Consider the following 15,473-nt stretch of genomic DNA (forward strand, 5'->3'; position numbering starts at 1 on the left):
CTTTCGGCACGGTGGTGGTGGTGGTGGTGGTGGTGGTGGTGGTGGTGGTGTCGTTGTTGTCGGCGATAGTGTGGAGGGCGTGTCTCCAAAGTTTGAAAGTCCAGGTGGTCGTTGTCTGACAGGACCAGCCCTTGGAAGAGGCAGGAGACCACAAGCGAGCGACCAAATGTCCGGGGTTTGAATAATTGTCCAGGATCCCAGAAATCACCCGAAACAGAACTGTACAAAATCTCCTTCTTGCGCTCGCCGCGCATCAAGTTCATCTCCCCACCAAAAGTCCTCTTCTCCTGCATCTCGTTTGGCCCAGACAGCCTCCATAACCTCCAGCACGGTCATGTACATCTGATAACCAAACTTTCTGAACCACCGCCTGCAGTACTCTTCCGCGAGCTCGCGATGGGTCGGGTCGGGCGCTTCCGATCCCGCTATAAAGACAGCAAACAGGAGCTGTTTCTGGATGATCGAGGCAGGTCGACATGCTGCGATGTGGTCGAAGCAGACCCGTGAAAGAAACGACATTCGTGCGAGCAGCCTTGCCGGGTAGTCCGCTCTCGGCCATTTGAACACCCTCAGGATGTAGATCAACAATGCGTACCGGAACCCCTCGCAGCAATGATAACGATCTCGTTCGACATGCATAGCTTCTTCGTCGTCCGAGTCGCACTGTACGCCTTGCCCAGGATACATGTACTTGGTGACTGACTGCTCAATCTCCGTGACCACGACAGAAATCGCGTTGCTCCATGAACGACCGGAGAGATTGGCGAGTTGCGTCATCGGAACGAACAGTTCGCGCGGACAGCCATTCAATTGGTAGAATGTCCAGGGCTGCCGGCCTTCTGTTTTCAGCACTGTCTCAAGATAGACGTACGGGAGGACGCATTCAGTCCTTGCGAGTAATGATACCATCGTATCCCACCTAGTGCGGTCAGCACCGTGGGGTGGAAATAGGGAGGAGTGCTTGGACTCACCAAAGAATCATCGAGACCTGGACATTCGCCTTCCTGCTCATCGACCATCCTCTCACTCCACCGTGGAGCTCAAGAAGGTGATATGCGTCGGCCAAGTGAGATCTCCAGATATTGAGTGACGAGATGGTGGCCTGTTTCCATGATCATCAGATTAGGGATACAACAAAATTGTCTCCTGCTGCTTTGAGCACGTACCTCGAGTTGCCATAGGGCGAGTGCCGTATCCAGCAGGCTCAAAGCATTGCCAGAGACGACAGCTCCTGTCAACGCCCCTTGATATAACACCATCGCCGCATTCTTGTGACTCAGTGCCTCCGTGGGTGGCGCGACTTGGGAAGGGGATCGCAGCCTAAAGTGGCAGGACATGGCCATGACGGCGTGCAGCAGATGTTGTGAACCTTTTGTGGTTTCCGGCCTATAGCGGTAAGGGTTGACATCAAAGTCGCAAGTGATTGGGTAATTGCAGAATTCTTGATCATCTGGAACGATCAGAGTCAGCAACCGCCGCAAAAACGCAGGGTCCTTTGAACATACACATATCAAGAAGCCCAGAAAATTTGTCGTGAAGTGTTGGAAAGCAGACCTGGGGGATGTACAAGAGGCTGGACTGGAGTGCGTATTCAGACGCTGACCGGTGTCCAGCCTCGGACGAAGTTCCACTGACATTCTCCAAAGAACCAGGGCTCCAGACGGTATCCGAATCCTGAAAATGCTGGATTTGCAGACACTGTTCAAGATTCTCGCTGTCAGGAGTGCCCACAGCCTCAACTTCGGTTATCATATCGGGATCCAATTGTCCGTGTAGCCATGTAACATCAGGAGGAGAAGGCAGTTGTGGGGGATATAGCTCGACCTCTGCTCGGACCTCACTATAGTCTGTGTCCACTGGCGGGATCGGGACCGTATCGGTCAGATTCGGCAGAGGTTCCAGCTCGTCACTACGTGTGCTCCTGCCGCTGTCACAGGACGCTTTTCGTGTCATTTCGCTCTCTCGGACATGTTCGCGCTTTCGCCTTTTGGTCGGTCGCCCAACAACGAACATGTACTGCCGGGGTTGGCTAGACGACGATACCTCTTTGTGATCATTGGGGGATTCGTGATTCAAGTCGCCTTCGTCCAAAGACGCTGTTGCTGTGCCACTCTTCCTTTGGGACAGGGCTGCCCGCACCTTTGGAGGCTTATCAGTGGTGGAGTGGTTGTGCTGCCATGTCAACTGCATGGAATACCCTTGACACAACCGTCCAGATCGCTGGCAGGTTGTGCATCGCGGCCTCTGTCTATCACAATGTAGGCCGATTGACTCGCAAGTATGACAATTAGATTTGGCAAAGCCCAGAGAGTTTGTTCGCCGTATCTTGGACGTGGACGAAGTTTGGCGATAAGGAGATAAGGAGGTAGTCATGATGGAATTTCTGTGTGCAGCATCAATTGTGACACATTTCGCGGCGATAGCACTCAGGATCTTTGCTTCTGGTAGATATCAGTGTGATAAATACGCAGAGGTGCAAATGGTCGACTTTATGCAGAGAAGGAGAGGAAGATGGAAAGAAATGGTGGATATCGAATCCAATTGGGGAAACTTAATATGGCGACGGCGTCTCCAATGGCCCGTCGTGGCGCTGTTCAGCCGAGAAACCGCCCGGACGAACTACATTTCAAAGATATCAAAGCAAAGATTATGGACCTATTCAAAACGAGATATTATTAACAACCCCGTCTATTTCTGAGATATCTAGACCTGCGTATACCAGCCTGGCACTATTTTCTCTACTAAAAAGAGTTCCCATCATCGACCCAAACATTGCTCTCCGGCTCGCCGTTGGCATCTATACCTTCTTGGTTTCATTTAGCGAGCGCCGTCGAAGTGCTTCAATGACGGCGTTATCGTCACCAACGGCAACCCCATCAATCGTTCGGTGGCCGAGCAGCTCATCATGTCGAGCAGCCTGAAGAAGTTCAAAGTTGATCTTCGGCCCTTTGAAGACGTGTCTCTGGTTTACAAACCAGGCAACTAGAAGAAACGAAACCAGGCCGACCGTCACCACGCTAGAGTCTTGTCAACGGTGTCATGGCTGAATTTCGTTGGCGCTTCTTACCTGATCCAATTCATGTTCTCGAGTGTAACGGGGTAGGAAACAGGAATACAGTAGATGATGTCGATGAAGACCACCCAGACACAAGCGAGCACATTAAGTGGAAGACCATACTTTCCAAGATCCAGTGCTCTTGGTGGGAGAATCTTATCACGTCCACGCCAGGCCAGAATCCCTTGAGGGATCACGTATGATGTGGTCATGAAGACGATGCATGCCCCAACCATGGAAGAAAATGCAGCCGAGGAACCTAAAAAGATCAGGCCGTACAGCTGAACCCATAGTCAGTAAGAGAGCAACTGCTTGCTGGCTTATAACTCACCGAGACCAGAGTTCCTTGCAGGCATGCTGCATTTAATGGCATCTGCCACCGGGGGTGGACCTGTTTCCAGTACCTTGACAGAGGGAAGCAGTTGTCTCTGGATGCTGACCACATTTGTCGACTTGCGCTGGTGACGTTTGCAGTAGCACAGCCGAAAAAGCAAATCGCGAATGCCACCATGAGGACTGAGGTGCCGGCTTTGCTACCAGTAGCTTGATAGTAGACTTCGATCAAAGGAAGGCCAGTGGGGGTCGAAATAACAGTGTCAAAGTCTGTAATCACAAATGACAGTGAGATCGCATATGGGAAGGCTGGCTTTGGTCAGCATGAGGATCCATTACTTAAGACGAGAAGCTCACCAGTGATAAATCCCATTGCAACCGGATACATCTGAAGCAGTCAGCTAGCTCCATTGCAGCCCGGGGAACTTCCTCACAATGACTTTCGGCACGTTAACCGTTGGATTTGGGATTTCTTCACATCTGCAGATGCTGGTCAGCAACCACGACCAACAAACCCTGATGTCCACAGGATGCCCAGAGTTACAAAGACTCACAAATGCGCTCCGCAATCGACTCCCAAGAAGCCATATAGAGCATTCACTATCCCAAATAGGAAGGCTAGCCCGTCGTTCGGCCAACCTGTTGAATTGGTCGTGTCACTGAAGACAAATTTGGCGGATTGAAAATTTGGTGCTGCACACGCCAAGATGGTGATCATTGTTACTGAAAGTGCAGTCGCTGAGAAGTACACTACATGTTCGAAGGATATCAGTGTATGAGTCCGCGCTCGGAAGATGAAGCCTTACAGATAAACTTGTTCCACATGGGAAGCCACTTTGTCGCGAAGACGTTCATCGCGACGGCGCACCACGTCACCACCACAAAAACTAACCAGATATGCCATCTTTCAATGACATAGCCTGGATGGTTGAGGACAGCAATCCCAGTAATCATTGCTGCAATGAAGTTTGTCACGCTGGCAAGACCCAACCACCATCCCAAGGTGCTGATTCCCGCAGAACTGACCTTCTTTAGCAAGAGCCAACACAGAGAGGTTGTCGACTTACATGTATGAGGCAAACGGGCCCCATTCCGGCGTGGAAACCACAAAGGACCAGTAATATTGGGCGCCTGCCACAGGAAAAGCGCTAGACAGCTCGGCCATGCCAATTCCTGTGACTGCAGTCATGGCCGCAGCAACGGTGAGGGTCCAAATGGAACCAGCCGAAGATGCCTCAATGAAGCCGGTGCCGAAAGCACTGCCGAATCCATTCCAGGTTGCGAGTAGGGCATAAGACATCGATATGAGGGAGAGGAGGGAGAATCGTCGAGGCATAGCCCGGGTATAACCCTGAGCCTGCAACTCGAGGTCATCAATGTCGATCTGAACATCTTTTGGTGCCGCTGCGGTGGACGTGGTCTCCATGGTGAGGCGCCTTGTAACACTGTTCGATCTGGAGGAATGGAAAGAGATGTCGTTGTCTACAGGGCAATGAATCTCCTCCCCTGATATGTACCTGCTCGTCCATATGAATGTACATGTCGCCGTGATAAGCTTAGGATAGTCTCGCTTGCCTCTCTAGGCGGAAGAGATAAATGTCGTGAAGTTTAGACTCTCATGATAGGTTGACAAGAGAACCTAACAGTAGGCTCAGTCAATGAGTGGTCCAATCCGAAAAGCCCCTAAACCTTGAAGGGTGGAATAACCAGCCACGAGCGATAACGCCCAATTGGGAAAGTGAGATTGTGGAGATGACCGAGTCCGGCCAGCCTTTGAGATAAGGATCCTGGTAACCACAATTTCCCATTTGAGAACACATGTCGGTAGCAGAATCCAGTCTGTTATATACCGGCATGCGAAGGCATGGGGATGGGTTTGAAAACATTGGAAGTAACACTGAAGGATGGCGACCACAACAGTGACAACTACAGAGGCGGAATGTACCTTTCTCCCTATCAAGGCAGAAAGTCTTCCACCCGTGCTCACCTTCGAAGCAGATGCCGACCCAGCAGACATAGTCAAGGCCCTGAAAGTCAGTGGTGGATGCAGGGTCAAAGGAGCCGTTGATAAGGAAATCCTTGCCCAGGTGGAAAGAGAGTTGCGGCCACACATCGAGGCGGATGTCGTGTGGGAGGGAGACTTCTTTCCGATCCAAACTCGGAGGGTCGAAGGTATGATTGGCAAGAGTCCAATCTGTGCCGAGCATATCATCAACCATCCGCTTTACCAGGCTGTGTGCAAGGAGTTCTTGACAACCAAGAACTGGTATTGGAGTGGACAAAAGAAAATCTTCGCAACGTCAGATCCACAACTCAACAATTCAATTTGCTTCTCCATCGGACCAGGGGCCTGGGATCAGCCTCTACACAGGGACAGTTGGTGTCACCAGACCTATGAAGCAGAAGTCGCTGTATATCCCGACAACTATGACCGTGATGTCGGCATTGGCTGGTTCGTTGCTGGCAAACCCGCGACTCGGGAGAATGGTGCGACAAGATTCATCCCTGGCAGTCATCTCTGGTCCAAAGACCGACCTCCCCAGGATGAGCTTGCTGTACATGCAGAGTTAGAACCAGGAGTAAGTGCGCTTTACCATACCAGCAATGAAGTGCTGAAAGTGTAACGCAGGATGCTTTCATGATGTTGAGTTCATGTTATCATGGTGGATCTGCCAACAAGACGACAGACCAAGAGCGACTGCTATTCAGGTAAGAGAGAGAGAGCCCCTAATCGCATAAAAGGCAAAGGGCTGAGGATTCCAGTTGTTTCATGACCAAGGGCTGGTTGCGGCAGGAAGAAAACCGTGAGTTCCCTTCCCTCTTGACGATAGTATCGATTTTGCCTTGGCTAGACCCGTGATACGAGCTAATATGTGTGCTCAGAATATTTGGCCATTCCAAAGGATGTGGTGCTCAAGATGCCTGTTCATATACAACAACTCATGGGTTACAAGCTGAGCCAGCCATTCTGTGGTTGGGTGGAAAGTGACGATCCGCGGGTTGTTCTGGACCCTTCATTGAAGGACGATCCGTCAGGACATTACGACGAAGGTGAAGACAAGCATTAGAGCCCTTGAATCCTTCGGTAGGAAGAGTGGCGAGGGTTGTCCCGGTAGATGCTGTGGTTGCACAAGTCAGTTCTCGGTAACACCAGTAGGACAAGTCAGGCCTGACCTCTCATCAGTATTTGTCTCCTGTCTTACGCCATCGTGTCAGGCCCTCAAAGTGGCAGGCTTGTGCCAAATGTAGGAAACGGGTTAATGACAGGATTAACCTCCTTGCTCGGACACCGATGGGATCAAATGCAGTGGTTATTGGTGATCTTGACACTGTCGCACCAAGGCGCTAGTCGGTGATATCCCTGGGCTCGACCTGCTCCTTCCTGTCACTCGCAGTCAGTCTGTCAATCACATGAAGGCCAAGAGTTTAGCTTGGCATTCTAGTTCTAGCATCCTTGGCATTGCGAGAACGTGACCCTGGAAAGGGGGAGCTGAAAAGTGGTTGATTGGTGGCGAAGCGAAACGAACTTCCTGTTTTGGACATGTCACTGTCTGAACACCATCTTGCGCCGATCTGTCATTGAGACATGAAACTGTCTGGCAAAAGATCAACCAAAGATCTAGTGGTGTCAGACAAGCTTCAATATGCCCCCCCCGGATTCTTCTTGGTTCGACCTCCATGCTGGCATTTGGCGCGTGGAACTGCCACCACATCGCACTGCGGGGTCGGACTTCGGTGTAGGATTTAAAGGAAACATGTTCGTGCCAAAACATTGTCTACCACTCCGCTCGTCCATATGGCCTCCACAGACAGAGGTGCCATGGCTGACAAGAACCCTTCCATCTCGACTCCGAGTCTTGACCTCTCGCTCCAGACAACCGAGCAGTCGGTCTTGGACGATGAGCCAACACTGTGGAAGTCCATCAGGAAATGGCCCAAGGTCATGGGATATTCCTTGGGTTTGACATCCAGCATCTTGCTGTATGGGTTTGACACTTCGATAGTGGGCAATGTCTCGGCTATCCCAGCATTTCAGTGAGTTTGCCCTCGACAATATCAATCTCAGAGCCTAATAGGATCGTTCTTAGGGAAGACTATGGCCGAAAATTGAATAACCGCCACATCATCCCGTCGATGTGGATGGGACTCTGGAACGCTGTCAGCCCGATTGGTATTATGATTGGAAGCATCATCGCTGGCTGGCTCCAGGATCGTATTGGGCGACGTCCGACACTCGCTCTGGGAAGCTTCTTGTCAGCCGGGGCAGTGGCCATCATATACTGCTCGCATTTCCCCGATGCGCTGGACTCGCGGCGGGGCACCTTTCTCGCGGCCAAACTCATTCAGGGGTTGGCTGTCGGAGCTCTCTTGTGTACCACGCAGACGTATCTTTCAGAAATCCTACCGCCGAAGCTGAGGGGTTCAGTCATGGCCTTCTTCCCCGTCTTCACGCTGCTCGGACAATTGATCGGCGCAGTCGTTGTCTATACATCCTTGAACTATCCCGACGACCGACCCTACACCACGCCCATGATTGCACAGTGGCCGTTTTCTGCTGTCCCTTTAATCCTCGCTCTGCTGTTGCCAGAGAGTCCCACCTACCTGCTCCGCAAGCGGAAATACGACAAGGCTGTCCAAGCGCAACGACGACTCGACAGTTCCAGAACCGACACGCAAAAGAATATAGACAACCTGGTATACTTGTTGCAAAAAGAGGAAGAACAGGCCAAAAGGCAGGATCGGGCAACATACGCGGAATGCTTCCGGGGCACAAACAGACGGCGCACGCTGATTGTCATCTTCGCAAACACGCTGCCTCAGTTCTTTGGACTGTCCTTGCTCGCCGACGCCAGCTATTTCATCCAGGTCGTCGGCATGAGTGCAGACAATGCTCTTTTGTTCCTCCAGCTCGGCGTTGGCCTGGGATTGCTCGCCAATATTGTCAGCATGTGGGTGATCACAAAAGTCGGACGGAGGGTGCTCGGGATGACGACCCTGGTTGGAAGCACCATCCTCTGGCTGGGCATGGGGATTGCTGGCTGCTTTGATGGTGTCGTCGTGATATGGTATGAGAAACTCTCTCCTCATCTTGGGTTGACGAGCACGAACCCGCTAATCTTCCTCTACGCAGGTACACCGCAGTCACTATGATGGTGGTTATTGTGGTCGTCGGGGTCGGGATATGGCCGGTCTCGTTCGTTGTCAGCGCGGAAACATCGTCTCTTCGACTCCGCGCAAAGACCCAAGGCCTCGGATGGTTTTCGGGCGCGCTCGCACAAGGAATCTTCGGGATCAGCCTCCCCTACGTGTACAACGTCGACCAGGGCAACCTTCGAGCCAAGGCCGGGTTCATCATCGCCGGATTCTCAGCCATCGCCTGGGTCCTGACCTGGTGCTTCGTGCCCGAAATGAAGGAACGCACCGCCGCAGAGATCGACGTCATGTTCGAGCATCGCTTACCCGCCAGGAAATTCAAGGACTGGCGGCGAGGTGCCATTGGCGAAGTCATGGCCGAAGCCTCCTTCGGCTCTCAAGCACATTTGACATAGAAGGAAAATCGAGTCAGGCGAGTGATATGTATCTCTACTGTACGAGGTACTTGCTGGTATCTGGCTATATCAGCACATGTCGATCGGACAATCCCCGCCCCCCACAAAAACAGCCGTAAGCTTGTGAGTTAGTGTTCCCACGCGAGTTGGCGGGGCCCTTGAGGCAGAACCCGTGCCACATCGCGAACAAGGCTAGGGGTACTCGGTATATTTGCAGGTGTGGCAGGAAACGCGGATTGTCCTCCGGGAACACACCCCACGCTGACTCGCTACCGAGATGTCATGTAATGCTCGCGTGTCTTCACGCACCAGGAACTGAAAAAAGACCAATCTCTGAACTAGCATCTCCATTTGCTTCGACATCTTGGAAAGAAAGAGTAGCCTTTCCACACGTCCATTGACCTCGGGTAACCACATCGCCACATTATCAAACTTGGCCCTGCAGTGCCCTGTCACGGATGCGATCCCCTCACGCCGCGCCCACTTGGCCATTTTCGGTGGAGAAAAGGGGCCAGAGCAACCGAAGTGAACAGCACCAGCATTACCGAGTATTAATCGAGCTTTCGGAGTGGAACTCGCTTCCATACCCGCGCCGCTTTTATAGCAAGGATTACTCTGTTGACACCGCACTTGATGCCTCTCTCATGTATGTGTGCGGTACACACATAAGAAAGTGTTGACAACGAAGACTTCCGGGTTGAACAGTGTCCTCTTCACCCTCCAGTACGGTTACACTTCATAGACAAGTGAATCTGTGCATTCCCGTTACACGGGCATGAGGGCATGAACATGGAGCAGGAGCTTGGAGTCACGCGACCTTGTGTCTCTAAGAGCTGAGAATCTATCCCTCCTTAACTGATCACGCCCCAGATGGCGCACACCAATATATCCAGCGACATTTTGCACAGTAGCCGTCGGATCAGGGATCTCTTCACATGTGCAGATTGTGGTCGACCCTGACCCTAACCCTGACCCTCTTAGGCCCGAGCGTGGAGTGGAGTGGAGAGGATGCCTATCTCTCTCTATGTCTTACAAGTTGTAGTTATTCAGCCAAGGGTCATCGAGGAGTTCACGCGCAGTGAGCCGCTCATTCGGATCCCACCGTAACATTGACTTGACGAACTCGAGGAAAAGCCGCTTATTCTCGCCGTCAAGACGCTGTTCCCTGACGTCCAACGAATGCTTGTTGCTCAGGTCCACACCGGTCGTGAGGCAACCTATAAAAAAAAAGTAACGCTTTAGCCCTCAACACTTCGTTTCACCAATCAGACAGAGAATTAGACGGAAGTGAGGACTTACCGGAGTGATCGAAATATTTCCAACTCGTCTCGCTCCTCTCCAGGAAAGAGACAGGCGGTGGTCCAAGAACTGCCACCATCTCAGAAATGTGGGCTCGGTTTGAAAGTTTGTTTGTGGCCGGATCGTAGCCATCGAATAGATGTTCGTTGTAGAAAAGGTCCCATATCTGGACGGGGGTTCAGTAGAAAGTTCTCAAACTGGACTTTGACACTGAGAGGTTTCCCGTACCATCGAGCCAATGTTCCAGATATCGACACTATAGCTCCAATCCATGTCCAGCAAGATCTCGGGGGCCCGGTAGATCTCGGGCTGTATGTCGTCGTTGCGATCGCCTCCCCGGAACCGAGCCAGCCCAAAGTCGCTTAGAACGGGAAGTCCGATCGTCTTGGGCCTCGTGATCGCGCGAGATTGGTAGATTGTACGGTCCGCATAGATATTCCGCGGACCAGGGTTTGCAGCTTCCTCTTTGACAGAAGCCTCCAGAACTGATTCGTCCTCAAGACTAAGCATGATGTTATTCGCTTTGATATCTGAGAGATGGTTTTAGCTGGGTGCTTGGTTCGGGCCGGGGCGGGTTCTCTCACCTGTATGTACCAAATGACATTCACTATGCAGGTAGTCGATCGCTTGCAAAATGCACCATAGTACCGGTCTCAGAAGCTCTTCCGTGAGCTTGCGTCGACTGTCTTGGTACTGAAGCGCACGAAGACTTTCCCAGAGTGGTCGATGCACCAGACACTGATGCTTGCCGTCGGGACCTTCAACCTCGAAGCTGTCCAGACAGGTCCGAATATGCTTTCGTCCTGGATGCTCAGATGCGATTGTGCTTAGGTAATCGTATATCTTCACCTCGTGGGCAGGGTTTGGACTGACGTCGCGTGCGAAGATCTTGGGGGCGACATACTTCTTTTGCCTGTGAATTGAAGATCAGCCAGGGGCTTTTGCAAAAGGCTCATGGTCCAACCCTAAGTCCTGGGCAAGCCACACGGTTGAGCTAGCCCCGAATCCCAGCTTGCCAACAACTTCATATTTGGAAAGGATCTCGCCTATGTAGGCTGGGTAGAAGTTCGCTGGTTTGTAGTAGAGAAGAGTTTCTTCCTCGATTTTTTTGGTCCGATTATCATCCTGTCGGCCACCTCTCGCAGTAGAAGAATAGTTTCGCAGACCAGGAAAGCATCGCAAGGGAGGACATGGTGAAGATTTGAAGGTATATATGCAGCGATAAGGAAGTGTAGCTCTCCGCAAAGCAAGCATGACACGAGGATTGTCCACCTTCACACGGGGCGCACGAGTGAAAAAGGGAGAGACAGAGCGTCGACCCAAGCTAGGCGTAAGCCTTGGATGCCTAGCTCCTCTGACCCTAATGAGGTAGAGTTCCGGTCCCTCGAGTCGCACAAAGACCCTGCCGAGACTGTGGACATAATATCGCTGGAGGGAAATGGATACGAGGTACGAGGTACGCTGTCATCTGTACTCGGTAGGTGGTTGGTGACGAGTGGTTACGCAGTCCAAGGGGGAATATTGCACCTTACCGTTATAGGCAAATGTATTGCGCCCAAAGCATCGATGCTATGGCGCTGCTTTTGGATCACTCCTTTTGCTCATTGGACAGGGGTTGAGTGAGCCAAGCACCCAATCACTATCGATGTCGGAAGCCCGCTACCGACCGAGCGGGGTGAGCGCAAAGAGCGGCGGCAGCCCCCACACATGAACCGCGGCAGTTTGGGGCAGAGAACATGGGGATGGGGACTGAGGACCACTTTGCGACATGTACCGCGGGCGTACGCGGGATTAAAATAGGTGTGACAAGGCGTCCTACCGTGTTGCCATAAGACTGTCTCCTCATCCCCTCCGCTCACACAATTCCTGCCTCGACTTTGTTTCCATCCACACTTTTTCTTTCCTCCCCCCCAGACAAGATGACTGATACAAACCCATCGATGGGCGCCATCGTCCATAGCGATGTCCTGATAGTCGGGGCCGGATTCAGTGGCATATCCATGCTCTATCGGCTCCGCAAGGCAGGGCTTAGCGCAAAGATCTTTGAATCTGGAGGTGACTTTGGTGGCGTCTGGTACTGGAACCGGTATCCCGGAGCCCGCGTGGACTCGGAGTGGCCGTACTATCAACTGAACATCCCCGAAGTATATCGTGACTGGGAATTCTCCGAGAAGTTCCCTGGTCACAAAGAGATCCGGGCGTACTGCGCGCACATTGATAAGGTTCTTGACTTGCGCAAGGACGTCCAGTTCAACGCTCACGTGGTGGATGCTCGATGGAGCAAAAGCGATGAGAAGTGGACGGTCAAGACCGAACAGGGACACATTGCGCAGAGCAAGTACTTGATTCTGTGCACCGGCCTTCTACACCGAAGGCACATCCCGGATTTCCCTGGTCTGACGACGTACAACGGAGTCCTGCACCACACGGGCTTCTGGCCTGAAGACATGAGTGTGAAGGGGAAGAAAGTGGCGGTCATTGGCGCTGGTGCCACTGCCGTGCAAGTCGTACAGGAGCTGGCTAAGGAAGCTGACCAGCTCACTGTCTTCATGCGCCGGCCCAGTCTGTGCTTACCTATGGGTCAACGGCCTCTCAGTGTCGAGGAGCAACGGTCGTGGAAGGCATATTTTGAGGCTCTATTCCGCGAGGGCCGCCAGTCCAATGCCGGGTTCCCAGGCAAACCTGAACCACGCGGCGTGCTTGACGTGTCGGATGAAGAACGCGAGCGGCACTTCGAAATGCTTTGGCAGAGAGGAGGTTTCAATTTCCTCATGGGGAACTATAGCGACGTCGTCCTGAGCAAAGAGGCGAATCAAAAGGTGTATGATTTCTGGGCCAAGAAGATGAGGCAGAGGATCAAGGACCCGAGGAAGCAGGAGTTGATGGTGCCCGTCGAGGCGCCTTACTACTTTGGTACGAAGAGATGTCCTCTAGAGCAGGACTACTATGAGATGCTCGATCGTCCCAACGTCCACATTGTCAATATGAACCAGAACCCCCTCAAGACATTCAATGCCACCGGTATGTTGATGGAGGACGGCACCCAGCTAGATTTCGACGTGGTTGTCCTTGCCACGGGTTTCGACTCATTTTCTGGATCGTGAGTTCTTGGTTTACCTCGTCCATGCGGAGAAGCATCAGTGCTAACTCAAGAACCCAGGTTGACCCAAATGGGATTGAAGAACAAAGACGGCGTCGACATCAAGGACGTCTGGAAGGATGGTATCCGGACATACCTTGGCATGACGTTTAACGGCTTCCCCAATGCTTTCATGGTCTATACCCCCCATGGTAATGCTCTCCTTCTCTCCTTTCCCGATCTAGACGGGGCTTTGCCACCCTATATACTGACTTTGCACACACAGCTCCTACTGCACTATCGAACGGACCAACCATCATCGAAGCGCAGAGCGATTTCATCCTGGCCGCCATCGAGAAGCTGGAGAAGGAAGGCGCCAAGACGATTGAGCCGAACCGAGACGCCGAGGACGAGTGGGACGACATGATCGACGCCATGAACGAGCACACGCTCTTCCCGCTCACCAACAGTTGGTGGAACGCGTCCAACATCCCCGGCAAGAAGATTCAGATCCTGACCCATCCGGGCGGCATCAAGATGTACGAGTCCCAGTGTCGCGACACTCTCAACGACTGGAAGGGTTTCACAGTCGTGGGCAAGGAGACCAACGGCGCCTTGAAGGAGAAGGGCGTACCTACCGAAAAGAGCGTGGAAATCGCCGTCCCAGTGTAACCTTCCCTCACGAATCGTCGGGACTGTGACGTGTACATCTCGATTATATGGTTGGTAGGTGGAGGCCAAGGAGGATTCCTTTGTCCCCGAAGGACGATTGAAACCAGACTTGAGCAGTGATAAATCAACAGATACCTCAGTGTCAATTTGGATCCAGCTTTCCCTTTGTTCTGTTCGACCGTGAAAAGATGTTTCAGGTTGTTTGCTCTCTTCCTCTTCGGCAGCCTAAAGGGACAGGCTATACGATACCGATGACGAGCCTATATCCACTCATGCAGTGCACGCACTGGACAGGCATGGTCCGGGGCCAGTGGCGTTTGATTCGACTCTCAAATGCCCAAGGTAAAGTGTGAAGCCGGTATTCGTGCATAGAGTAGCCTTCACAGCGCTACAAAGCTTTCACCTCGATGCATTTCCGTGGATCGAAGCACATTTCCCTTGCAAATGGGGACGAGATAACTCGCCAGATCAGGTGCTGCTGAGGTCCTTGTGAGAGCTGAGTCCCACCAGCAGGCTTCAGCACATAACCTCGCTGGTTGCTGACAAGGTGGACTCCATGCTGCCGCCACTGGTTTGTGAAGTGCGTGTGGCCAAAAATCCACCAATCTACCCTGTTGATTCCTCCAGGAAATCCGAGCAAGTCTGTAGCAAATCCATCGGCCCACGGATTTCCCTCGTGCTTGGGATGGCTGCTTCCCTTTTTGATGGGTGCGTGGTGGGTGACAACAAGGATCATTTTCTCTTGGCCAAGTCGCTTGGATGCAAGTCTGATCGACTCAACCTCATTCCGCAGCCACTCCACGTCCTTGGCATGCTCAGTATTATGATCGTCGACACTCCAATCATGTATTCTTCGAAAGTCTTTGATCCGGCTCTGCACCTCAGCTCGGTTTTCCGATCGTATACGTGACTGGAGAGTGCAACCAAGCACACAGATGGACGGGTCGACGTCCAACCTTGTCCGGTTGAGGACAGACAGCTTTCCTAGCGTACTTGGCTCTCTCTGCAACCTGTGGGCAAGCGCTAGGCCATCAGCTCGTGAAACGCCATAAAACTCGTGATTTCCAAGGACGGGACACACTTGGTCAAAGTTGGCGCATTGTGTACTTATGAAAAATAGGTAATTTTCGTAGTCGTGCAGCCGGCCAATGTCACCAGCCAAGACGAGAATAGGGGCTTGAACTGGAACCTGGAAACTCTTATACTGATTTCCCGTCTCGAGATTAAGATCTGACAGAATTTGGAAAGGCAGTTTGCGCGGATTGGAGCACCCAAGTAATCGTTTAAAAGTGGGCATCTTTGTTGTGGATGGTCAAGCCGCATACGTTGGGAGCTGACGAGGCTGGCACAGGCAAGTAAATTGTGACTGGCAGGAATGCCAAGGACGTGTAATGACCGTCACGCTAGTCCTCGGCCGAAGGCCTTCGGACTAGCGCCGGTAGGGCCCTGTAAATTACTCGAAGGTATATAGTCAGACGGTCCCCAG

The 15,473-nt window shown here is 52.3% G+C and overlaps 6 protein-coding genes across 6 annotated transcripts; 3 read left to right on the forward strand and 3 right to left on the reverse strand.

Annotated features, from left to right (window-relative positions):
- Positions 1-204: 204 nt before the first annotated feature.
- AYO21_12078 (hypothetical protein) lies at positions 205-4,814 on the reverse strand (the record flags this gene model as incomplete). Its single annotated transcript, XM_022661915.1, has 12 exons — positions 205-919; positions 972-1,102; positions 1,167-1,450; positions 1,506-2,139; positions 2,804-3,017; positions 3,068-3,336; positions 3,387-3,697; positions 3,746-3,776; positions 3,823-3,868; positions 3,943-4,138; positions 4,195-4,409; positions 4,456-4,814. The coding sequence occupies 12 exons, from the start codon at positions 4,812-4,814 to the stop codon at positions 205-207; spliced, it is 3,405 nt and encodes a 1,134-aa protein (XP_022505770.1).
- A 478-nt stretch (positions 4,815-5,292) lies between these two features.
- Positions 5,293-6,456, forward strand: AYO21_12079 (hypothetical protein; the record flags this gene model as incomplete). Its single annotated transcript, XM_022661916.1, has 4 exons — positions 5,293-5,967; positions 6,018-6,097; positions 6,152-6,192; positions 6,272-6,456. The coding sequence occupies 4 exons, from the start codon at positions 5,293-5,295 to the stop codon at positions 6,454-6,456; spliced, it is 981 nt and encodes a 326-aa protein (XP_022505771.1).
- Positions 6,457-7,208: 752 nt separating this feature from the next.
- Positions 7,209-8,937, forward strand: AYO21_12080 (hypothetical protein; the record flags this gene model as incomplete). Its single annotated transcript, XM_022661917.1, has 3 exons — positions 7,209-7,423; positions 7,477-8,454; positions 8,520-8,937. 3 exons carry the CDS (start codon positions 7,209-7,211, stop codon positions 8,935-8,937), a joined length of 1,611 nt encoding a protein of 536 aa, XP_022505772.1.
- A 1,029-nt stretch (positions 8,938-9,966) lies between these two features.
- AYO21_12081 (hypothetical protein) lies at positions 9,967-11,264 on the reverse strand (the record flags this gene model as incomplete). The annotated part of the gene is made up of 5 exons (XM_022661918.1): positions 9,967-10,154; positions 10,237-10,402; positions 10,465-10,766; positions 10,821-11,149; positions 11,224-11,264. The coding sequence occupies 5 exons, from the start codon at positions 11,262-11,264 to the stop codon at positions 9,967-9,969; spliced, it is 1,026 nt and encodes a 341-aa protein (XP_022505773.1).
- An 891-nt stretch (positions 11,265-12,155) lies between these two features.
- On the forward strand, positions 12,156-13,987 carry AYO21_12082 (hypothetical protein; the record flags this gene model as incomplete). Its single annotated transcript, XM_022661919.1, has 3 exons — positions 12,156-13,336; positions 13,397-13,527; positions 13,602-13,987. The coding sequence occupies 3 exons, from the start codon at positions 12,156-12,158 to the stop codon at positions 13,985-13,987; spliced, it is 1,698 nt and encodes a 565-aa protein (XP_022505774.1).
- Positions 13,988-14,375: 388 nt separating this feature from the next.
- AYO21_12083 (hypothetical protein) lies at positions 14,376-15,284 on the reverse strand (the record flags this gene model as incomplete). Its single annotated transcript, XM_022661920.1, has 1 exon — positions 14,376-15,284. The coding sequence occupies one exon, from the start codon at positions 15,282-15,284 to the stop codon at positions 14,376-14,378; it is 909 nt and encodes a 302-aa protein (XP_022505775.1).
- Positions 15,285-15,473: the final 189 nt, after the last annotated feature.

Source organism: Fonsecaea monophora (assembly GCF_001642475.1).
Source record: "Fonsecaea monophora strain CBS 269.37 chromosome Unknown Scaff219, whole genome shotgun sequence".
Lineage (NCBI taxonomy): Eukaryota > Fungi > Ascomycota > Eurotiomycetes > Chaetothyriales > Herpotrichiellaceae > Fonsecaea > Fonsecaea monophora.